General features: G+C 40.7%; 1 protein-coding gene and 3 non-coding genes across 4 annotated transcripts in view; 2 read left to right on the plus strand and 2 right to left on the minus strand.

The window, feature by feature from the left end:
- The window catches only part of prdm5 (PR domain containing 5), a 95497-nt gene extending 83764 nt beyond the window's left edge, over nucleotides 1–11733 (plus strand). The window contains exon 16 of the mRNA XM_063015174.1: nucleotides 11618–11733. Coding sequence (XP_062871244.1) covers nucleotides 11618–11659 — 42 coding nt within the window. The 3' untranslated portion in view covers nucleotides 11660–11733. The remainder of the gene's footprint in view (nucleotides 1–11617) is intronic.
- A 5731-nt stretch (nucleotides 11734–17464) lies between these two features.
- Nucleotides 17465–17536, plus strand: trnaq-uug (transfer RNA glutamine (anticodon UUG)). The gene has a single exon. It is a non-coding gene; the product is annotated as a tRNA-Gln (tRNA).
- Nucleotides 17537–18174: 638 nt separating this feature from the next.
- On the minus strand, nucleotides 18175–18246 carry trnaq-uug (transfer RNA glutamine (anticodon UUG)). Its single transcript has one exon. It is a non-coding gene; the product is annotated as a tRNA-Gln (tRNA).
- Nucleotides 18247–18505: 259 nt separating this feature from the next.
- On the minus strand, nucleotides 18506–18577 carry trnaq-uug (transfer RNA glutamine (anticodon UUG)). The gene has a single exon. It is a non-coding gene; the product is annotated as a tRNA-Gln (tRNA).
- Between the last annotated feature and the right edge of the window lie 6676 nt (nucleotides 18578–25253).

Here is a 25253-nt window from a genome sequence, read left to right on the forward strand (position 1 = left end):
TTTAGGATTTAGCTGACCAGTTCTTGTTTCTTTTTCCAGTTTCTCCCAGAACAGCTCACTTGGGTTATGGTCATCTGACAGTCTCAGAATTTGATAAAAATGTGTTTGTGTGTTGACGACCAGCTGTCCACATATTTTTGACCAGCGTTGTGTGTGTGTTGTGTGTGTGTGTGTGTGTAAATGAATTATTCAGGCTTCTTGGGTGTCCCAGTGTTTTAACGTGTGTGTGTGTGCGTGTGTGTGTGTGTGTGTGTTTGGAATAATTCCTTTTCATGGCTGTTTGAGTTGCTGCCTCCATCTTTACAGGCTCCATTTGAGGTCAGTGGCTGCTGGTAATCAACATGCTGTACAGGTGCAAAAACAAGGCTGTGTGTGTGTGTGTGTGTGTGTGTGTGTGTGTGTGTGTGTTATGTCTCAGTATGATTCTAGACTATATAGCTTGTCAATAACATTCAACATCAAATAACACAATAACAATCAAACATCTTAACTGTGAAGTATGGTGAAGGGAGCATGATGTTTTGGGGCTACTTTATCCTAAACTAGTAATACAGGTTAGTAATAATGAAATGCAGGTTAGTAATAAAGAAATGCAGGTTAGTAATACAGGTTAGTAATACAGGTTAGTAATACAGGTTAGTTATAAAGTAATGCAGGTTAGTAATAAAGTAATACAGGTAAGTAATAAAGTAATAAAGGTTATTAATGCAGGTTAGTAGTAAAGGTTATTAATGCAGTAATGCAGGTTAGTAATAAAGTAATAAAGGTTAGTAATGCAGGTTAGTAATAAAGTAACAAAGGTTAGTACTGCAGGTTAGTAATAAAGTCACAAAGGTTAGTAATGCAGGTTAGTAATAAAGTAACAAAGGTTAGTATTGCAGGTTAGTAATACATGTTAGTAATACAGGCTAGTAATAAAGTAATGCAGGTTACTAATACATGTTAGTAATAAAGTAATGCAGGTTAGTAATACAGGTTAGTAATAAAGTAATAAAGGTTAGTACTGTAGGTTAGTAATACAGGTTAGTAATAAAGTAATAAAGGTTAGTATTGCAGGTTAGTACTGCAGGTTAGTAATACAGGTTAGTAATACAGTAATGCAGGTTAGTAGTACAGGTTAGTAATAAAGTAATGCAGGTTAGTAATACAGGTTAGTAATAAAGTAATAAAGGTTATTACTGCAGGTTAGTAATACAGGTTAGTAATACAGTAATGCAGGTTAGTAGTACAGGTTAGTAATAAAGTAATGCAGGTTAGTAATACAGGTTAGTAATAAAGTAATAAAGGTTAGTACTGCAGGTTAGTAATAAAGTAATGCAGGTAAGTAATACAGTAATGCAGGTTAGTAATACAGCTTAGTAATAAAGTAATGCAGGTTAGTAATACCGGTAGGAGAGGTAGGGTGAATTGTAGTACCCCGAGGAATCCCAGAAGTTTAAACACAAGACCCCATTATGATGCCCGTCCACACGTGCGCATGCGGTACATGTGTTGGCGACGCACGACACAAGCCGTGAATCATCAGCAGTCTTCATTTCCACTATGGAAACAGCAGGGTTAAGCGGGCGTTTCCCTCTCGCAACCAGTGAAGGCCGTTTAGCGATTTACGACAGTCACTGGAGACGTTCCGTTCCCTGTAAATCTGTGGCTGGACAGAAACGCGAGTGTGTTTCGAATAAAGCCGTAAAAGGCCTCGTTTTAGAGCTGCTGAAAAGCTATAACTTAGCCGTGGAAGACGTCCATGTTGTTCGGCTCTGTGTCTCCGCTCTTCCTTGACCCCTGGCGAGCTGTGAGAGGAGCATCGTGAGGAGAAACATTTGTGAAGGATTACTGCTCATTTAACAGATTTCCAAAACAGTTTCTCATCTTCAAAGCGGGTGCGGGAGATTCGGTAGCCCCTCGACTCTCAGCAGGAGATTTTATCTGTCTCAATCAGGGTTTATCTGGGTGTCAAAGTGGGTTTAAAACTCCGGGTAACCCTAAAGACCTAAAGAGGAGTCGGGCGTGATTATAAACCTACATGTTTGAGGACAGGTGTGAGAAGCTGGTGTTCGGAATAGGGTCTGAGCTCATGGGTAATGACGTGTGCACACGTGTCATTTCTCCTGCGATTCACACTCTCGCTTTTCCACCCTCAGCACGCTTTGTTCTCCAGGTCCGGTTTGAACATGATTAGAAGCATGTTGTGGAATTGGCTCCATGCTCTTTTCAGGAACAACTGTTCCAGCTGGGCCGGGCACAGGGCTAAGTAGGAGCAGATCGTTCGACTGCGTTATATAATTGCACGGGAATGCATTAGTGTGGAGCGCTGAAGCTCTCTGAAGGATCAGCTATAGGAGATGGTGTTCTTTATAAATGTGCTTTAGGGGATCCAGAAAGCCTTTGCGGTTGCTGGTACTTCTACATGATTGATGCTAATGCTACAGCTTACTGTTAAAGTCAGATGATTGCGTACGCTTGTGAGGAACATGTATGACACGGCAATTTTGGGATTTCAACAATATCGGCAACTGTTTTTTTAAACTGTGTTCTTTTATCAGGTTTATTGTGTGTGTGTGTGCTGCCTTAGAAATATGTCCATCAAACCTTACATAACTTTATTCCATATCAAGTCAAAGCTATTTGTACCTCAATCAGTGCTTTTAATAGCCATCATTAATGTTTTGGCACAGCTCTGGTTGAATCTTTGACCGCTCTACTTGAATTGATAGTTGATAGACTTCAAACACACGTGTTAGTTTTCTGGCACAGACTTTATATTCATATTCATATTCTCATTCGGGTTAAAGCTAGTACCTCTGGTTAGGCCACGTTTTTCGGATTGTTTGTGGTAGTTTTTGATGGTTCCTGGATCTAACCACTAAACCACTGACAAATTTCCTCTTGTGTATGGTTACAGTTTGGGATTTCCCCTCAACCTTGACAAAGAGTCCATTGTTCCATGTACTTTGTACAAACAAACCCAGTTCTGGGCAGTAGGTACAGTTTTGGATCTGTGCAGAGCTTCCCAGACTTTCCTGTAGTAAAGTGTGTGTGTTAGTCTAATGGTTGCCAATCAACTACCTACTGTTTATATATGTGCTATGCTGACACCAGATTTAGAAGGTCCTGGGTTAGATTCAGAGGTTGAGTGGTCTGGGATCTTTCTGTGTGGAGTTTGCATGTTCTCCCCATGTCTGTGTGGGTTTCTTCTGGGAGCTCCGGTTTCCTCCCACAGTCCAAAGACATGCAAGTGAGGTGAATTGGAGATACTACACTGATTTTCCAAATGTTAGCCGTTTTATCCAATATAATAAGAATAGAAGTGTGGGTTGTAGAGGTGCCTTTTTAAAACTGAGACATGCATAGAGTTTGAGACTGGGGCAGTTGTAGCCTAGCGGTTAAAGTCCTGGACTAGTAATCAAAAGGTCACTGGTTTAAGCCCCACCACTGCTATGTTGCTCTGTGGAACCCGTTCTACAATCCGTGTCCCTGTGCCTTTCAGCATTTTGAACTTAAAGATGCTTGAAGAAGAGCACTAACACAATTCTGTCTAGACTAGTCAGCAGACACAAGACCTGCAAATAGCTACAGCGCAAAAAACCTGTGGAAATGATAAATGAGAGAGATATTTACACACTTCTGGAGTCGAAGACCTGCTAACTAAGTGAAGAAAGACGTGGCTGAGACTCCACCGCTGAGGAAATAAACTGGATGCCAAACCTGTCATTAGTGCTCCAGTGTGCATCCGGGTTCGGTTCAGGCTCTTGAACGCGAGGCTGTTTTTATAGGTGTCCGTGTTTGTTTTAACAGTGCATGACTTCAATGGGTATGTGGCCGTTTTTGTGTATTTGGATGTGGGCACGTGAGCGAGTAAATGCATAATTATATATAATTGGAGGCTCTCTGCAGTGTGAAAGAGAAACTGAGATTGTTGCTGTACATTCCAATATCAGACAGCAACATTCTGGCTTCAGAACCGCTAAATTCTCATATAATTTGTATAAAGGTGCACGAGTGTCGTTTATTTGTAAATTCAGGCTCGTCAGTGACAGTTTATCTGTTTTCAGTACACAGAGGGAGACGTTAACCGGAATGTTAACTGTGTTAGCTTAGTAAGTGAAACTGTGTTGACGCAATTGTTGTTTGTTTGTTTATTAGAAATTTTAAGTCATGTTTTACAATTTGGTTACATTCATGACAGGAACAGTAGTTACTAATTACACAAGATTCATCAGTTCACAAGGTTATGTCGGACAATTTAGTGTCTCCAGTTTACCTCACTTGCATGTCTTTGGACTGTGCGAGGAAACCCACGCGGACACGGGGAGAACATGCAAACTCCACACAAAAAGGATGCAGACCACCCCACCTGGGGATCAAACCCAGGACCTTCTTGCTGTGAGGTGACAATGCAACCCACTTAGCCACTGTGCCGTCCTGTTGACGCAATTGCTGTAAGTAGTGCATCTAAATAATCTGCCTTATGAGTTTGATGTCTTATTAGGATCCTCTATTAAAGCAGCTGATCAGATAGACAGTTTTCAGACAGACCCACTGTGGGGGAAAACCTTCATTTGGGTAAAAACATCTACATTAGGATTGTCAGGCTGACAAATATGATCGTCCAGAACATCCATAACATCTTAACGAAATCTAAAGACGTCTAGTCACTTAGTCCTTGTTGAGAAACAGAACAGTTGAGTAGCATTTACATTATCAGTGTTTAGCAGATGCCTTTATTCAAAGCGACTTACACTTGAGAGAATACTTGCTCAAAACCCCAACAGTGGCAAGCTGGCAGATGTCGATTTAAACCAGCGATCTTCTGATTACTAGCCCTGTACCTTAACCACTGAGCTACACCTGTCTTGAAGTAGCACCTTATATTCTGTATTCACCAAGACCAGGATTAAAATTACTTTGTTTGGCTTGGAGAGAAGCTGAGTGAATCCTTTAAACGTTTGAATATATTTTTAATTTTGGGCCATGAGCAGCTCAATAGCACTTCTGTTTCTGTAGCTGTTCTTACTGTTTCTCATCTGACCAAAAATTAAAACACCTTTAGAATCAGCAGACTAGTGATGGTGAATCAGAGACCATTCAAAGGATGGAAGGAACCCAGAGACAAGTGTGCATTCCGGGTCGCAACACTCATTCCCTGTGGAAAAACAGCACAGCTTTTAACCAAACTCACCGTAAATCATCTGAATTTTGTTAGAATGCATCATTTGGAATAGATGAAGAGAAGGAACATCATTCTGGCTGATGTACAATCCACATTCAGACACATTCCACATTCGAGTACATTCCTTGTCTACACCACCATTTGGGCTCAGAGGGGCCCATCACTACCTCGAGGAGCAGGTGATAATAGATCAATAGGGTTTATCTTCACTGTCAGTTCAAGACAGATCTGGAATGCCTAAAGGAGCTCAGAATTCAATCTGGCTGCTGGACATTCCAGGTCCAGACTAAAAAAAAAACACCACCATTTGGGATCAGGGGGGACGATTAGCACCCCGGATTCCCGCTGTGCTCGATGTTTGTCCTCCTATCAAGGTCTCAATGCCTCCGTTTGACCGGGAGGGCAGGTTATGGTGCATCAGAGGCACTTTAGATGCATGAGGTTCATCTTCAGAGTCAGGTCAATGGCTCAGAGGTATCAAGGATAGGATCCATTCCAGCTCAAAGGCGGCGTGGAGCAGATTAGCGGCGTGATAGTTTCCCGCTGGGAAGTTGCATATGCGAGCCAGATGCGGAGTGCCTCGCTGCTTGGCTTCAAAGAAGCAATTAGGGGGCAATTATCGCAACATATAAATGAATTTCATTCACGATCCGAACGGACGAGGCTGGAGCAGGTGGTTGTAATCTAATGTCATTTCAAAAGAGACGTAGTAACTTGTTTGTTTAGGCCCTTGTACATCTGGACAAGTGTTGTCACTTATTGCCCAGGCTCACTCTCCTCTGGGGCTTCGATACGCTTGAGAATACTCACACACACTTGTACAGTATATATTTGGACATGTGCGCTGTAATCTCCATTGCTGCTTTAATGGCAGTCATTGGTTTTAATGGCCGCTCATTTTCCAGATTAAAGGTGGTTTTTAGATTTGTGGTGGGTGGTCACCCTGCCCAAACAAAACCTCGCCCGTTTGACTTCACCCTTAGACGCGGGGTGGCCGGTTCACAGTCGTGACCGGTTAGTGTTTACATGTGTGTGTGTGTGTGTGTTTGTCATCATGGCGTCCACATGCAAAAGCAAGAACACAGCAAGTGTGTTTAGTAAAGTGGACAGAAAGACAGAAAGCGCATGATTAAGCTCTTATATCTGTGTGTAAGCATCGAGCAATCAGGTCTAATCAAGTTTGAAAAATGGAAGGCCATAACAGGCCTCATGAAAGCAGAAGGAGGGTCTGATGTCAGGCGTACATTGCGCAGTGCGTGGCTTTGAACCCAGATCGGTTTCAGTGTGTGTGTGTGTGTGTGTGTGTGTGTAGAATGATGCCACTTTGTGTGTTCACGTGGGAGTTTGTTTGTGTGCTTTCAGCTACTCTTCATCAAGCCTGTACTGGAAGTGTGTGTGGTCCTGTAGACGGTGATGAGTGAGGGTTTGATTTAGCCTCCACTGTAGTTAGCCACATGGTAAAGCCATTTCTGAGCCGGTCGGGGGGGGTGTTGGTGGTTTCTTTTGGGGTAAAAACAATGGAAGAGACAGATGGAGATGAAACCTTTTTTTGTTTGCTTGAGTTTCCCCAATACAGGGGATTTGCAAAGCGCTCAGGGCTTGTGGAGGCATTACAACAGGGTAGAAAGTTTATTTTTATTTTATTAGGATTTTAATGTCATGTTTTACACTTTGGTTACATTCATGACGGGAACGGTAGTTACTCTTTACACAAGATTCATCATCAAGTTTAATATCAAACACAGTCATGGACAATTTAGTATCTTTAATTCACCTCACTTGCACGTCTTTGGACTGTGGGAGGAAACTGGAGCTCCCAGAGGAAACCCACACAGACACGGGGAGAACATGCAAACTACACAGAAAGGGCTCAGACCGCTCCATCTGGGAATCGAACCCAGGACCTTCTTGCTGTTTCTACCCAAAGCATCTCAAGTGTGTAAAAATACAATTTAAGCAAGTGAGAGCTAGAGGTTTTGCTCAGGGGTCCAACAGTGGCAACCTGGCACTGGTGGGGCTTAAACACACAGCCCTTTGGTTCAAATTTAAATGTATTTGTGTAGCGCTTTTTACAATCGTCATTGTCCTAAAGCTACTTTACACAATCCAGGACCAAATACCCCCTGATGAGCAAACCAAGGAGAACAGTGGCTTAGAAGAACTCCCCAAATGTTACAAGGGCAACCAGAGTCAATAATGTATTCCTGGGTGATCGGTAGTCAACTGCGTTAATTGTGAAGCTACCACTTCCATAGTGTTAAAACTTCCAGTTACACCAGTACTTTGTGAAGAAGATTAGATGGTCCTGAATATGTTTGGACACTTTTTGCATACATTTGTATAATAATGAACTCTATAATGAACGCCTGTACACCTGCTCATTCATGTAATGATTCAATCAACCAGTCGTGGCAGCAGTGCAATGCAAACAATCATTAAAAAATCATAATAAAAGATCGTCACTTATCGTTTCTATTAAATATAAGAGTGGGGAAACTAGTGTTGATGCAAGACAGGCTGGTTGGACTATGTCAAAAATACTTGTCTCCTGAAGTAATTACAGTTTACACAGCAAAAAAACATCCAGTGAATTGCAGTTCTGCTGGTCAGAAATGGCCTTACATAGAGAGCGGAGAATGGCCAGACTAATCTGATCTGACAGAAAGCCTGTGGTAACCTAAATAAATATTCTTTACAAACCTTGAGGCGGGTGGGCCAGAGCTGCACAAACACCACATCCAGTTTCACTCCAGTCAGCCAACAACAGAAACATGAGGCTACAGTGTGGTGCTCACGTTCCCAATCCCAATCCACACACCCGTTCCATGTTGTGTTAACGGTTTAGGCAGATGGTGGTGATGTTGTGGTGTGGGGAATGTTTTCCTGGCACTAACCACTCAATCCTGGTCAGGGAGGCGGTAGGTCTGGTGCCTCACAGGTACACTTGGTGCAAGACATGTTCTGGCAATCACACACTTACATGTTTAATTGACTGATGGCAGCATGAGACTAAAACTTAAATCTGCTTTTTATTATTTTACGTGGTCCACAAAAACAAAACATACATGTGGTTTAAAAGACGATTATTATACGATTGTAAATACAGTCACGTCATGCTGAGTGGTTTGTCTGTTTTGCATCTTGCTCGATGATAGCAAAAGTACTGCGTCGCTCATGTGCTGTCAGCTTTGTATGCCTCACAAAAGTATTGGGACACCTCTTTTAATTTTTAAATTCATGTGTTTCAGCCACAACAACTGCTAACAGATTTAATGGAGCAATTATATAAAGAAAATCATATGCATTAACTTTGCAGCATTAGTTTAGGGAAGGCTCTTTCCTGGTCCAGCATGACTGCACCCCTATGGAAAAAGCAAGTTCTATAAAGATAACAGTTTGATTTAAAGAAACTCCAGTGTCCTGCACAGAGCCCTGATCTCAGCCCCACTGAACAGCTTTGGAATAAGTGCCCACACATATAAATGCTGTCACGTTTTGTCTGAATGGGCACAAATTCCCTAAGACATACTTTAAAATCTTGTAAGAAGCCTTCTCAGATAAATGGCTGTTGTTCTAGCTGAAAAGATCACACAGAGCTCACTGTATTTTATTGCTGTTTGTTTTTTAAATGGGTGGTCCAACATACTCATGGTCAGGTGTCTAAATACTTTGTAGCTGAATAACTGTATCTCTGATTCATCTTTTGACAAAACTTGCTTCCTATTGGATGTTTTTGGTATGCATTTTCCTCCCAATTTAGCACACTCAATTTGTCTTCCGCTGCTGAGGGATACCCGATTCCATCCGAGAAGAGCACATCACTGTACACTCCTCTTTCGACACGTGTACAGCCCTCCTCTTCTCTCCCCGGCATTCTGCACAGGCGTCTCTTCCACCAATCAGGGTCCTTACACAGCGTATGAAGACTCACTCACCCACACATAGTCCGGCCCCCACCCTGCAGATATGATGTCCAATTAGTATCTGCTGCAGGCACTGCCAATTATGCCCGCCAGATGGCGCCCAGCCGACCGGTGGCAACACCGAATTTTGAACCGGGGAGTTCAGAATCTCAGTGCTGGTGTGCTAGAGGAATATCCCGCTGCGCCACCTGGGTGCAGATTTAGTAAAGCTTTACAGGTGCCGATTAATGGTAGTGATTTGAGACAGTGGTAGCCTAGTAAGTAGGGCTTTGGACTATCAACTGAAAGGCTGAGAGTTTGAATCACAGCTCTGCCATGCAGCCACTGTTGGGCACTTAAGCAAGGCCCTTAACCCTCTCGGCTCCAGAGGCGCCGTACATTGGCTGACCCTGTGCTCTGACCCCAGCCTCCAAACAAGCTGGGATATGCAAAGAAAGAATTTCATTATACTGTACACGTGTATCTGTATATATGACATATAAAGGCATTCTGTTCTGTAATTCAGGGCAACTTCTAATCTTCTTGGATTATATCCGACCAACAAGTGTCCTCTTAGCATTAAAGTAAAATCATTCAGTCACATAAACAGTTACAGGAATTATTTATATTGTGTATGTTTTATTATACGTACAGTATAATGTCGTATGTACAGTTTATTAAGAGCTAAATTTAGTATAAATGCTGTTTTGTATAAAGGTTGTTTTTGTCTGAATGCTTGTTGTTGATGGTGTGTTGTATGAAGTCCTCTCTACCCTGTACCGTGTACGTAGGTTTTTCTCTCAGGTCAGTACCAGGTCTTATTAATGGTGATGCATGAGCTGTGAAGAGCAGCTCTGTGTTTTATGTGCCAGCATGGCATTAGTGTGATGGTGTTATCTGCTGTAGTGCAGAAAAACAGAGCTCGGAGAGTCAAAATGCCCTGCTGAGATACTGATAAAAGAGTCTGAACACTTCATACAGAACAACACACACACAGACACACACACATGTGTACCTGCTGCAGTCTGAAACATCGCTGTGGGAGAAAAAAATGTCCCCCTTTCGGACGGCCTCTGGTAGTGCATTTGTGATGATGAATTATTTCAAAATGATGTTACATCAAGAAGCAAAGCTGTGCAACACCCATATCACCTCCAAGTTATTTACTCCTTAATCAACCTGTTAATCAAATATAAGTGTTGTGCCCTTTATAGTCTGAGTGACCTTCACAAGGTTTGATTGTAATAGAAAATATACTGATCAGCCATAACATTAAAACCACCTCCTTGTTTCTACACTCACTGTCCATTTTATCAGCTCCACTTACCATATAGAAGCACTTTGTAGTTTTACAATTACTAACTGTAGTCTGTCTGTTTCTCTACATACTGTTTTAACCTCCTTTAACTCTTTAATGGTCAGGACCACCACAGAGCAGCTATTATTTAGGTGGTGGATCATTCTCAGCACTGCAGTGACACTGACATGGTGGTGGTGTGTTAGTGTGTGTTGTGCTGGTATGAGTGGATCAGACACAGCAGCACTGTGTCCACTCACTGTCCACTGTATTAGACACTCCTACCGAGACAATCGCTCATCTATTGCTGCTGTTTGAGTTGGTTATCTTCTAGACCTTCATCAGTGGTCACAAGACGCTGCCCACGGGGTGCTGTTGGCTATTCTCAGTCTAGCAGTGACAGTGAGTGGACACAGTATTAAAAACTCCAGTATTAAACGACCGTCTGTTTGTGAGTTCAGTCCAGAGTCACACATCAGTTCATCAGTGTCCAGCAGTTCACACAGATGTAGGATCATAAATCACAGATGACGTCTGCAGGTTCTTGTCCGGTGACACATTTAATATAAAACGAACCCTGGAAAACATCCTACACCAAACACGGCATAGTTAGACAGGTCATGCCAGGTAGTGCCCACACACTCGGGTATGAAGGACGTTCAGCTCTATCAGATTTGACATGTGCTTTATCTGATGATTGTGGTTGGTCACTGGTCACAGAAGAGCTTGTTATGTTTAACGTTTAATCAGTGAGCGTGTTGATTCAGTGAGTGATGGAATCCAGAGACGCAGAACCGATGCGGGTAACACCCCGATATATTTCTGCATCGCTAGCACAGAGATATGACATCACTGAAATCAGATATTTGTCTCGATGTTTCTGATTATTATGTGTTTGATTTACGAGGGATGGAAGGATTATGAAAGGCCCAGTGTGTTTTCGCTCTGATAATAACTGAGTGACGTTAAATTTGGAAAACAAATCAGTTGTAAAAGAAAAAATTTTCTCTTCAATTCGTGATAATAGTGCAAAGAATGAACACAGCTGCATCCCACACATCAACATCTTATGTTCTTCTGTTCCTCTGATTCTTACTCTGGTTGCTTCTGTAAGGAGTTTTACTTTTCTTCTCATGATCATGTGAGTTACTTTCTTTCTTGCTTTCTTTCCACCTCCCAAAAACATACAGATGGGGGAATTGGCTGCATTAAATTACCTCAAAGACTAAGTTCATTTTTTTTACCCATCAGGAAACACTGGACGCAAAGCAGGAATACAGTGAACAGGGCTGAAATACTTCACAGGAGTATGAGGAGCAGTTCTGCTCAGGAGTCCACAGCTGGGCTTTATTCCTCTCATTCATTAAAAAGACAAAAACACCATGTTTGACTAGGAATATTTACTGCACAGGACATGTTTATAATTGTCTATTATATCACATATTACATATCTTTATTATATTTATTACCTACCTGTATAGTACAGTAATACTCAAAATCTGTCTGTCTATCTATTTATATATATATTTAACTATCTATCTATCTATCTATCTATCTATCTATCTATCTATCTATCTATCTATCTATCTATCTATCTATCTATCTATCTATCTATCTGTCTATCTGTCTGTATGTCTGTCTGTCTGTCTATCTACCTATCTGTCTATCTATCCGTCTGTCTGTCTGTCTAACTATCTATCTGTCTGTCTGTCTATCTATCCATCTGTCTGTCTATCCGACCGTCTATCTATCTATCTATCTATCTATCTATCTATCTATCTATCTATCTATCTATCTATCTATCTATCTATCTATCTATCTATCTATCTGTCTGTCTTTCTGTCTGTCTGTCTATCTATCTATACTTTATATAAAATTCACCCACCGTGACCTTGAGTTTGAATGGCTAAAGGAATGGTGAGCACCTGTTGCCATGTAATGGACTGGCACCCAGTTCAGGGTGTATTTCTGTATTTCTGTTTTGCACTCAGTGTTTTTAAGTTTTAAAGCTGGACGCTCCATGACCAGTTTTTCTTTTATATGTAGCTTAATGAGCCAAGTGTATTTACACCTGTACAACATCTGGCTTTATGTGTTTTGTACCCACAGCAGTGGTTTAAACAGGTGCATTTTCACCTGCGCTTTTATGAGGACAATCTGGTTTTAATCCAAACAGTCAGGACACATAAAACAAGAATGTACAAACAACCATTAAACACTTCCATCTTGTTTCTCAATTCTGTTTCAGCTTTACTTCATTCACACCCCTAATTATTGTTCACACGTGCACTCATTTCTTTGTAGCTTAATAAACCTTTAATTTCATTTTGTGCTTTATGCAGGTGGGGGTTAAACCTGTTCTGTTTTTGGGAACAGAAGGAACTGTCAGACTGTTCTTTGGTGCAAAATGTGATCAGGTGGCATAGTGGTAAAATACGCCAGGCCACTACTTACCTTTATATGCTTCCAACTTTGCAGCGTCGTGCTAAAGTGGTGCTAAAATGACCAAAAGCTGTACCTATATCGTCCAAATCATGCTTGTTAATTATTTTGACATGTTGGCTGGTATTAAATAATTAGAAATAAACTGTGAATTAAAGCTAAAGGCGTCTGCAGCTTCACTCAGCTTTCACTGAGATTTAAGAGAGATTCACCAAACCAGCTGCTACAGAATAGAATTACAGCTGCACCATTTAAAGATAATAAACAAGGTAGACAGTTGCAGCCTAGCAGTTAAGGTACTGGACTAGTGAGCAGACGGTTGCCAGTTCAAATTCCACCACTTCCAGGTTGCCACTGTTGGACCCTGGAGCAAGGCCCTTAACCCTCAGTTGCTTAGATAGTATACTGTAAGTAAATGTAATAACTCTCACTGAAGTTCAGTGGAGTCCTAGAGCCTTATAAATAGTTTCGTAAAACTTTCCAGGTTTTCTATTTTATATCTGCTGATGAGAAACTACAATATTATACAATAATACACAATATTAAAAGATTACAATTTTACATTTTACAGTATCTTCATGGTCCATTATGATGGTTGTTCTCTGCTCACATATTTAGGTCATGATCAGCCACCTTGTAAAGATAAGACAAGCTCAGTTAAATCCAGTGTGAACAGAACCAGCGTGTGGAATTCTCTCTAACCAACCTTACATGGTCATCCTCGTCCTATCCTCTCTCAGCTTATCTCACAGTGCACCTTTATCTCACCCCGTGTTTGACCCCTGGGTTTAGATGATGTAACTGTAACATGGCAGGCTCTATTCTGCCCGGGTTCTGTTATCATAATTTATACACAACACTCCTGATGCTCAAACACTAGCAGATTAATCACCAGAGAACAAAGAGCAGCAATATGTTCTATTGTATACAGTTCTGTTTGGAAACCAGGGTTATTACAGCTCAGCTAAATTTTACATATAAATAATAACACAAATGTGTATTAATGAGCCTGAACAAAGATTTTAACCAGACCATCATCTGTTTTTTAATCTAAAGAAATTATATGCTTCCAACTTTGCAGCAATAGTTTAGGGAAGGCCCAGCATGACTGTACCCCGGTGCACGCTCTGTAAAGACATGAAGAAAAGCTCGATTTAAAGAATCTCCAGTGACCACAAAGACTCCTCAGCCCCACTGAACAACTTTGGAATGAACCAGAACATGAACTGAGGCTCAACTATGGGCACAAATTTCCACAGACATACTTCCAAATCTTGTGAGAAGCCTTTTCAGATGTGTTATAGCTGAAAATATTACATGTCCAACAAGTTCATGGTCAGGTGTCCAAATACTTCTGGCTATATAGTGGTTTTACTTTTACTTTTCAAGCTGTGCACACTTGTACCTTTAGGAAAATACTAAAACATGGTAAGTATTAGTGTTGGTTTATGTATATAAATATTGTTTATGTTTCTAGTAACTAAGAAAAGGATAAAAAACTTGTGGGTATCTTAAAGAAAAATATCAAAGGTAGAGTTGTTTAGCTACACCAAGCACAGATCAGAAACTGGCACTTCTTTAGCGCAGCACTTTAGTTTTATGGTTGTGCCAGTTCCCTAAAGCCTCATTGTTGTGTTTTTGAGTAATTCAGTCCAAACTGCACAACATGTGCTTTGATTGGATTCTGATTCACATGCTAGTGAGTCAAAAGAATAAAAGAATGAAGAATAAGCTGCATTTGTGCTCTGTGTTTTTGTTCACTTACTGTATTACTCAGCGTCTGCTGGTCATTATCCACACCAGTGATGATCTGGATGTGTCACAGCAGCTGAACAAAACCCTGTTGAGATCCAGCCACAGTGAGATCTGAACTATTTATACAGTGTTTAAATGAAGAACCACTATAGATGATGGTGGTATCTCAGCGATCATTCCTTGTGGTTTGTGACACAGGAACTTGTGGGTTTAGATTATTGTGTTGCTGGATTTTTGAGTCAGACACTTTATACACTGCTCACAGAAGACTATCACACTCTTTATAGTTGTAAACTTGTATAAAGGGAAAACTGATGATTTCATGTATAGATGGATATATATACATGTATATGTATGTTTTGATAAATAAATGCATCGATTTGTATTCATGCAAGTTTGTTCATTTGAATGGATAGATTGATGACTGAATAAGTAGAATAAATAATGGATGGATGGACGGATGGATGGGTTAATGGATGGATATATGGATGGAGGGATGAATGGATGGATTAACGGATGGATGCTTGGTTAAATAGACAGATGGATGGATGGATAGATGGATGAATGGATTAATGGATATATGGATGGATGGATTTAGATAAGTGGGTGCTTGGAAATGGATGGATGGATGAACGGATGGCTGGATGGATTAGTGAATGTATGAATGAATTAATTAATGAATGAATAATATTAGTATCCAACAGAACCAAAAAATACTGCAGAGGATGAGATGTGTACTGAATGTGACTTTTCAGTAAAAGCACCAGCCATGGTAACTGTGAGCCAGAGTTTTGGGGTCTCTGTTTAGTGTCGAGACTCGTACTAGCATGTGCTGGATAAACTTTCATCTCCCTCCACTGCAAATGTAACTAATACACACACAATCCCATAAACGCACACATCTGGACCCTCTCCCCAATTAGTGTCTTTCCCACACTTTAGAAAATTGTAGATATAAAAGAAAAAGTCCCGGTGTGTTTGGATCTTTTTGTACGATTGCATGCTAGCACATGAAAGTCGGAATTATAAAAGAACGTAAAAAAACATAGCGGGTTTAACAATCTCCAGCTGCACTGATTCTGCATTAAATAAGTGTAAATAAAGAGAAAGAGAAAGGCCGAGAGAGGTATAGAGAGAGAGAGAGAGCGCGAGAGAGAGAGGTATAGAGAGAGAGTGAGAGCGCACGAGAGAGAGGTATAGAGAGAGAGAGAGCGCGAGAGAGAGAGAGGTATATTCAGGTGTAGAAGGCCATGATGAAGAGAGACAGATGAAACGAGAGCTGTAATAAAGTGCACATCCATGGCAGATGTACAGATAAAGATGAATGAGGATAAATGCAGAAGAACGATGATGTCTGTGGCAGAACGAGACCAAACAAGACAAGTGAGTTCTTTCCCACAGATGCAGAAATGTAATGGAACCTGTTAAAATAGGAACAAGCAAGCTAACATGTGGCTATCCTTTACAGCAAGTGGTCCTGGTTACTGTATCTTTGTTCTTTAAACAGGGGGTTGTGTATTACACCCCAGCAGTCAAGGACACATTTTTCTTCCAAATATCACACAGAGCAAAGTCATCGTTCTATCAGATTCCCGGCATCTTATCATGGATATTTATACACATACTGTACTGTATTTACAGCTGAAGTTAAAGGTTTACACACACGTGTATTGTTTTTTGTGGGCTTAAATAACATGACAGGCACCACTGGGTCAAAATATAACACAGCACACCTGATAGCTGGTCATGTACACTAAATGGACAAAAGTATTGAAACACGCCTTTTAAATTTGGAATTCATTTTTGTATTTCAGCCACAGTTATTGCTAACAGGTGTAATACATCAGTTATATAATATAAATTATATGCTACAACATTTTAAAAAAATGCAAGCTCTAGGCAAGGCAAGGCAAGGCAAGTTTATTTGTATAGTACCTTTCATACACAGTGGCAATTCAAAGTGCTTTACATAAGGAAAAAATAAAAGCAGTAAAACATTCCTGAGATCTAGAACCTCAGAAAGACTTCTTGCAAACATTTAGTTACAATTAAAAACATGAAATTCAAACAAGAGAGATAAAAATTAAGAACACGAAAAATTAAAAGAAAATATTGTAAAATATACCCAATTTAAGAAATATGAAATTAAAACAAGAGAGATAAGCAATTAAGAACATGAAAACTAAAGGAAAATATAGTAAAATATACCCTACAGTTTAGAGAATATAAAATTAAAACAAGCAACAAACACTCATACACTGAGGGTAATAGCAAAAATTTCGAGCTCAATCATAGGCACAAAAAAAAAGAAAAGTTTTTAACCTGGATTTAAAGATTTCTACATTTGAGGCACATCTAATATCTTCTGCCAGTCTGTTCCAGTTATAAAGATCAATCAATCAAAATTAGAATCAGCTTAATTGGCCAAGTATGTTTACAGCACCGGGAATGTGTTTCTGCATGTTGGTATCTCTCTACAACATACAAACAATGTACAGGTTATTTAAATGAGCTAAACAAAAATGTACAATTCAGTTTGTGTTGGATTTGCAAGGGTTAAATAAAAGAAGCTCTTTTCCACCCACTTTTTTCCTAGGAGGAACATCGTGCTCTGAGGAGGTCCATTAAAAAACAATTGCAAATGTGAAGTAAGCAGTAAAATTGACCAATCATGTTGTCCCTCTAAATGGATGGGCTTTTATCGCTAACTGTATGACAAGTTCCGCCCGCTGTGCCAGCTGCAATCTGTCTGCAATCTGCAGAGCCACGTAGGCACGACTGTCTTACGAACTTTTGTTGTACTTTTTGTTTCTTAATATTCCTACTAAAACACACAGATATAAATTCTTATTTTGAAAAGCTCACACACAACATACAGACACAAAAGCAAAGTTTGCAGATGGTCCCATGGTGTAATGGTTAGCACTCTGGACTTTGAATCCAGTGATCCGAGTTCAAATCTCGGTGGGACCTTGTCCTCTGGGTCAATAATGACTCTGCTATGGGCCGGTGATCAAAACTCTGATCTTATATTAAAATCCCAAAACAACAAAGTTAAAGTTGGACATTCCCCTAACATGCATTGTTGATGCAATGATAATTACAAACTGCTCCTAATATTGTCAGGGTGGTCAGAAAGATTTTTATTACTTGGATTTAAATTTAAGATCAGCATTTTTATTACTGGCCCCTAGCAGGGTTACTATTGACCCAGAGGACGAGGTCCCACCGAGATTTGAACTCAGATCACTGGAATCAAATTCCTAACCATTACAGCATGGGACCACCCATCCTGGTTTAAGCCCCATCACCACCAAATTGCCGGGCCGGTGATAAAAGCACTGATCTTATATTAAAATCCCATAATAACAAAGTTAAAGTTGTTGGACCTTCCCCAAACTGTTGCTGCAAAGTTTATTGCAAACTGCTGCTAATATTGGGTCAGGGTGGTCAGAAAGACTTAATCATGTGACCACAATGATCAGAAGTATGTTTAAAGGAGAGAAGGTGAGGCCCAGCTTGAAAGAAAGCTTGGCATTGTTGATAGTCTAGGCCCGTGGTCAAGGGCCCAACAACTTTAACTTTTAGAATCATTATCGACCCAAAAGATGAGGTCCCACCGAGATTTGAACTCGGATCACTGGATTCAAAGTCCAAAGTGCTAACCATTACACCATGGGACCATCCACGCTAAACAGTATACACTGTAGGGCTTTGGTAGCTAAGTGGTTAAGGACCTGGACTAGTAATCAGAAGGTTTTTGGTTTAAGCCTCATCACCACCAAGTTGCTTAGCATGGCTTGAAAGAAAGCTTGGCATTGTTGATAGTTTAGGGCCGTGGTCAAGGGCCCAACAACTTTAACTTTGTTGTTTTTGAGTTAAATATAAGATCAGAGTTTTGAGTACCAGTCCACAGCAGAGTCATTATTGACCACAAAGACAAGGTCCCACCGAGATTCGAACTCAGATCACTGGATTCAAAGTCCAGAGTGCTAACCATTACACCATGGGACCATCCACACTAAACAATATACACTGTAGGGCTGTGGTAGCTAAATGGTTAAGGACCTGGACTAGTAATCAGATGGTTGCTGGTTCAGACGCCATCACTGCCGAGTTCCTTAGCATGGCTTGGAAGAAAGCTTGGCATTGTTAATAATTTAGGGCCGTGGTCAAGGGCCCAACAACTTTAACTTTCTTGCTTTTGGAGGTAAATGTAAAATAAGAGTTTTGATCAACGTCCCATAGCAGAGTCATTACTGACCAAGAGGACAAGGTCCCACCGAGATTTGAACTCGGATCACTGGATTCAAAATACAGAGGACCATCCACGCACCTTGGCTTTGTGTCTGCATGTTGTGTGTGAGCTTCCTACAGACCCTCCACGAGATGAGACGAATAAATCGCAACCGTGTACCTGTAAGTCACGCCATGGTTTGTAAACAGCTTTGAACTTGCGATATGTGGCCGCAGCTTCACACACAGACACGGATCGAGTTTCCATCAGGAATAGTTTGGCGCCTCTGGAATGTTTCACCTCCAACACATGGCCCGAATTGATATTCTGTTCAGAGTGGGATTTTATTTCAGGGCTTAAATGGTGTGATTGTGAGCATGTGTGTGCACTTTCCTGTGACACTTTTTCTTGTCTGTTTTCATTTGGCTTGGTTTAGGGTGCCAGTGCATCAGGGTGTGGAGCTCGACCTGAAACCTGAGCGAGGGCTGCTGTGTACACTCGGGAGCTTTTCAAAACAGGTCGTTTTTACATGAACTGGATTACAGAGAGAGAGCATTTTCAGACAGAATTTCCCACACTCTGTCCAGTTATGTGTGAAAGTCTGGACACCACGAGTCGTTTTATTGGGTTTCTGTTTAAAATGAAGCTTGTGCAACCTCTGATTCAAGCGTTTCTAATTATTTTTAAATGAACGGTCAAACGAATAATCCATGCTTGTTAACATGGATGCTTATTTTGAAAAGCTCACACAACATACAGACACAAAAGCAAAATTTAAATACCTGTGGTTGGTATTTTTGTGCGTAGATGGTCCCATGGTGTAATGGTTACCATCTACCAATGGGACCATCTACGCACAAAAATACCAACCACAGGTATTTAAATTTTGCTTTTGTGTCTGTATGTTGTGTGAGCTTTTCAAAATAAGCATCCACTCTGGACTTTGAATCCAGTGATCCGAGTTCAAATCTCGGTGGGACCTTGTTCTCTGGGTCAGTAATGACTCTGCTATGGGCCGGTGATCAAAACTCTCATCCCATATTTAAAAAACCAAAGTTAAAGTTGTTGGGCCTTGCACAAACTGTTGATGCAATGTTTATCTCAAACGAATAATCCAAGTTTTTTAAGTGCAAGCACAACACTAAGAGGTTTAAACGTTCAGGAAATGGTTAAAGTCTGATGTTGTCATCAACTGACTTACACTATACAAATGAGCTTGTTGAACATCACATGTCAAAAACTAATGGCATTAAATAAAATAAAATAAAATAAAATACATCTATGAGATCTTTTCAGCAAGTTTTTCTTCTTAGGAGACTTCAGTTAAATGAATCAGTCAAAAGAACATTTGTATGATTGGTCACTGATGTTGGCCAGAAAAGTCCAGTTCATTCCAGAGATGTTCGATCGGGCTGAGGTCAAGGCTCTTTGCAGGACACAGGGGCGCAGTCATGCTGGAACAAGAAAGAGCCTTCCCTAAACTGTTGCTGCAAAGTTGGAAGTATCAAATATACCTGATTTATTACATTTACATTTTCAGCATTTAGCTGACGCTTTTATCCGAAGCGACTTACAGTACTGTGACAGTATTTTGTCCAAGCAACTGAGGGTTAAGGGCCTTGCTTAAGGGCAACCTGGCAGTGGTGGGGCTTGAACCAGCGACCTTTGGATTACTAGTCCAGTACCTTAACCACTAGGCTACAACTGCGCTATTACAAAATGCTTTTAATATTGGACCAAAGTGTGCAGATGACCAGAACAATGACCATAAGTGTGTTAAATGAACAGACGGTAAAGCATTCAAACCCAACAGCACTGTACCTACTGTGAAGCATGGTGGTAGTATTACACTTTTGGCTGTTTTGCTGCCAGCCGAACTGATGCATTGTGGAAAGTGGTTAAAATAATAAAGTAATAATATTTTTAATTGTGTCATAGCCTTTTAAAAGTCCCTGTCGATTAAAAGTGTCCGATCAAGGTAAAAAGACAAGGGTTATATATCCAAATTTTTGGGATATATGTTTCAGAAATAAATCCTAATACGGTGGTACCTTGAAACTCAACGTCTATTGGTTCTGGGAGAGGCTTTGAGATTGAAAGCCGTTGAGTTTCAAGATATTTTTTCCCATAAGAATGTTTGGGAAACCTGTTAATAAGTTCCATGGTCCTGTATATACTTTGGCATATATTTTAGGCTAATGTAAAATAATGGGTTGTTTTTGACACTTAAACACGGAAAATAACACAAATATTATATAAAAACACTGAAATAAAAAGCAGATTCTTACAATTTCTCAAAACCTCAAGCTGTAACACAAGTTTAAAAGTGAAACTGAGAAAAATCCAGATAAACACAGATACATGTGGAGCTTTCAGACTGGAGCTGACGGTTATTCCACACAAATGCAGATTCGTCTCATATTCACACTTTGATGACGTTTTACCGCATTGCTCAAGCCGAGCGCTGAACAAAGCGCCTGTTCATCGTTAATCTGAAAAAAAAGTTGAGTTTCAGGTAAACGTTGAGTGTAAGGGTAAAAAAATTTCTACGAAGGGCGTCGAGTTTCAAAGATTTTGAGTTTAGGGGACGTTGAGGTACAAGGTACTGCTGTAACTAATAAAAGAACTCAAAGTTTTTTTGAACAAAGATGTGTGTGTGTCTCAATCATTCAGTCTCTTAGCTTACACTGCATCGACTGTAATATACTGATAATCACCTCAGAATAAAGGGCAGGATGGAGCTGACGCTAAACAGTACGTAACATCACTGCCCTGAACCTCGCCGTGTCAACCGAGTGTTTACTAACATCACTCAGCTGCAGAGATAAAACCTCATCATCCATTAGCTCTCCCTCGAGGCCTCTATTCATTTCACTTCTGATGAAATACACTTCAGCTCCGGCGTTATGCGCTCCACACCACTTACGCACACGCTAAACACACTAATGCTGACATAAACACAAACACACATAATCTGGAATCTCTCACACATGCACACACACACTAATTGCACGATAATGCCCAGTGCATCCTCACAGCACCTTTTCATCCATCACACGTTCCATTTTATCACCAGTTTCCCTCAGAACTCAGATCAGTCACAGGGGAACCGTGGGTGTTTAAATGGACCCTGAAAATGTTTACTTACTTTCTGCAGGTTTAGTTATTAGTTAACCCTTCCTGATTAGTTAATCCCTGCCTAACTGAAGCTTAACTGGTATAAACGAATAGAACTGCTTTCTAATCAGGCAGGATGTTAATTTGAATTAATTTTAAATGGGAATGATTTTAATAAGCTTGTATGAACAGAGCTGAATGCAAGTTTGGGCATTCCTGGCTGAAATCCATACACCAATGAGGCATAACATTATGACCATCTTCCTAATATTGTGTTGGTCCCCCTTTTGCTGCCAAAACAGCCCTGAAACTGTGATGCACTGTGTATTCTGACACCTGTCTATCAGAACCAGCATTAACTTCTTCAGCAGTTTGAGCTACAGTAGCTCGTCTGTTGGATCGGACCACACGGGCCAGCATTCGCTCCCCACGTGCATCAATGAGCCTCGGCCGCCCATGACCCTGTCGCCGGTTTACCAATGTTCCTTCCTTGGACCACTTTTGATAGATACTGACCACTGCAGACCGGGAACACCCCACAAGAGCTGCAGGTTTGGAGATGCTCTGACCCAGTCGTCTAGCCATCACAATTTGGCCCTTGTCAAACTTGCTCAAATCCTCACGCTCGCCCATTTTTCCTGCTTCTAACATCAACTTTGAGGATAAAATGTTCACTTGCTGCCTAATATATCCCACCCACTAACAGGTGCCGTGATGAGATAATCAGTGTTATTCACTTCACCTCTCAGTGGTCATAATGTTATGCCTTGTCGGTGTATTTTGTTGATTTCTGAAGTGTAAAACAGTAAACACGACCTCTGCTGCAAAACTTTAAATCTGTAAATGTTATCAGTATAACAAAGAGAGTGAAATCTCACTCTATCGTACTCCATGAACATCTACATGAAATTTCTACTGTATTGGTTTTGTTGTGTTAGTAATGAATGAATACATGAAAAATTAAACAACTGTAGTAAACATGTATAAAATGTATTTCTTTTTTTTTTCACAGCTTCACTCCAGAATCCAAAGACCCCACAGTGAGCATCAGCAGCCACCAGTAACAGTACAGAGCCAGAAACGACATATTGTACATTGTACGTTGTAAAGTCATTAATTCAACACTTTGTTAAGGGAACTAAATGATCTTGTCCTTTTTAACACCCATATTGATCTTTGATCTTTATTTCCAGCCAGATTCCTAATCCGAGCACGGGGACTTCGATTCGAGGCCGATTTCACATGGCCTGGGTTGAACATGCTGTTTTTCACATAAACTCTTCATGCCAGTGAAGCAAAAACAAATTTATCATTCTCATAAAGACACGGTGACAGGTTTCAATGATGAAATTCAGTTCATACATGAGAATGAACGATTATTGACAGAGGTTTGGCTAATGGGCCGCTCAGCAACAGGTGGTGGAGATCATTTGTAAAAAGTTTTGGCAGTGTGAAGATTCCTGATTTGTGAAACTGTGCTGTTTAACATTTGATGCTTTACAGACAAGCAGGTTTTGGATATGAGAGAGTTGTTCTTAAAAATCAGAATGTGTGGCTGTAGCTCACTACAATATGTCAATAATAAATGGCTTAAATAAGTTAGCTCCTGAGAAACTCCAGTAAATTATATAGAGATTTAAACCTTTCAATCTTTTAAATCTTCTTAAAGAACTATTTTAGTTAGATCAAAATTATACTGTGTAAAATCTGAGCTAATAGATTGTTATTGAACAAACAGTGAACATACTGAGCCAAGATGAAGCATTTACTGTTTATTCTTCTTTATAGGATGAAAATTCGTACAGTTTTAATCAGCATTTTTATTATTTAACATTCCCTCCTGAAGCATATTTAGGATTATTTCAGTATATTACTGACTTTATGTAGTTTTACTCCTTTTAAATAACATTTCTTTTTGTATTTTTACTGTAAACCTTTATGATTTTAATTTTATTTATCATATATTATTTTTCTCACTCACTTAACCAATCAGGGTCACGGGGGGTGCTGGAGCCTATCCCAGCTTTTCAATTGGCGCAAGGCACACAGTAACACCCTGGACGGGGTGCCAGTCCATCGCAGGGCAGACACACATACACACATACCTACAGGGCAATTCAGTGTCTCCAATTAAACTGACTGACTGTTGAAGTGCAGCACCCACTCAGCCAGCTTCACCACCCTGCATTATTATTACTCTTCTTATTCTTATTAATCAGCGCAGATACAAACAACTTAAAACAATATTTTGCTGAAGACCAATGTGTGTGTGCAACACCTGATTCTAGTTTAATGGTATTACAGGCAGCATTCACCTTTAAGCAACAGACGCTAGACAGATGCCCTACAAAAGACAGACAAGGGCAACAGGAGGGCAGTTTAAATAAGTGTGTGTGTGTAGTATGGAGGGGGCAATCAGACACCTATAAATTGCCCCAGTATTCTGTGAGACGGGTAAAGAGAGCTAGAAAGTAGGGATGAGTTTTTGACATACAGGTTGGGTGATGGAGGTCAGGGGTCTGCACTCTTACAGACACGACCCCTGCGTGACCCGGGACGCAGTTATGCCAAGTTCATCACCCAGCAGGAATATTCCAGTCCGTCTGATCATGCGGCTCGGCGCGCTCACCTGCTTAACATTTTTCATTACTAGCACCCCAGCACTGCAATCATACACAGTCAATATATTTTTAACTCAGAACACAGACTCGTCACCTTTCGCCCCTCAGCTGTTTGGAAGGAAATCTTCGGATACCAGACGGAAATCCATGGAAAACTGTGAAACCTCCAGGGCTTTTATGGATGGAAATTAGACACTAAATAACTGATGTTCACTCTGCAGTGGAAATGTTTCCCCGGAGCAGCGTATACCTGTTTCTAGTGCTGCTTTTATCACCATAGGCGGTCCTTCCATCTGCTATATTTTGTCCCACACTGAGGCCAGAGGTCACGGTGAACCATTAGAGGAAGTGAGATAAAAATGTATCCGTTCGTAACGGATGAGCATGTGATAAACAAAAACATCAGCCTCTTCCTGTTATACATGTGTACAGTGCCTTAAAAATAGTGCACGGTGGCTCGGTGGGTAGCACTCTCACCTCATATCTGGAAGGTCCTGGGTTCGATCCCCAGGCTGGGCGGTCCGGGTCCTTTCTGTGTGGAGTTTGCATGTTCTCCCCGTGTCTGCGTGGGTTTCCTCCGGGTGCTTCGGTTTCCTCCCACAGTCCAAAAACATGCAGCCAGGTTAATTGGAGACACTGAATTACCCTATAGGGGAATGTCCAGGGTGTTACTGTGTGCCGTGCACCCACTGAAAAGCTGGGATAGGCTCCAGCA

The sequence above is a fragment of the Trichomycterus rosablanca genome, chromosome 19 (genome assembly GCF_030014385.1).
Source record: "Trichomycterus rosablanca isolate fTriRos1 chromosome 19, fTriRos1.hap1, whole genome shotgun sequence".
Taxonomy (NCBI): Eukaryota; Metazoa; Chordata; class Actinopteri; order Siluriformes; family Trichomycteridae; genus Trichomycterus; species Trichomycterus rosablanca.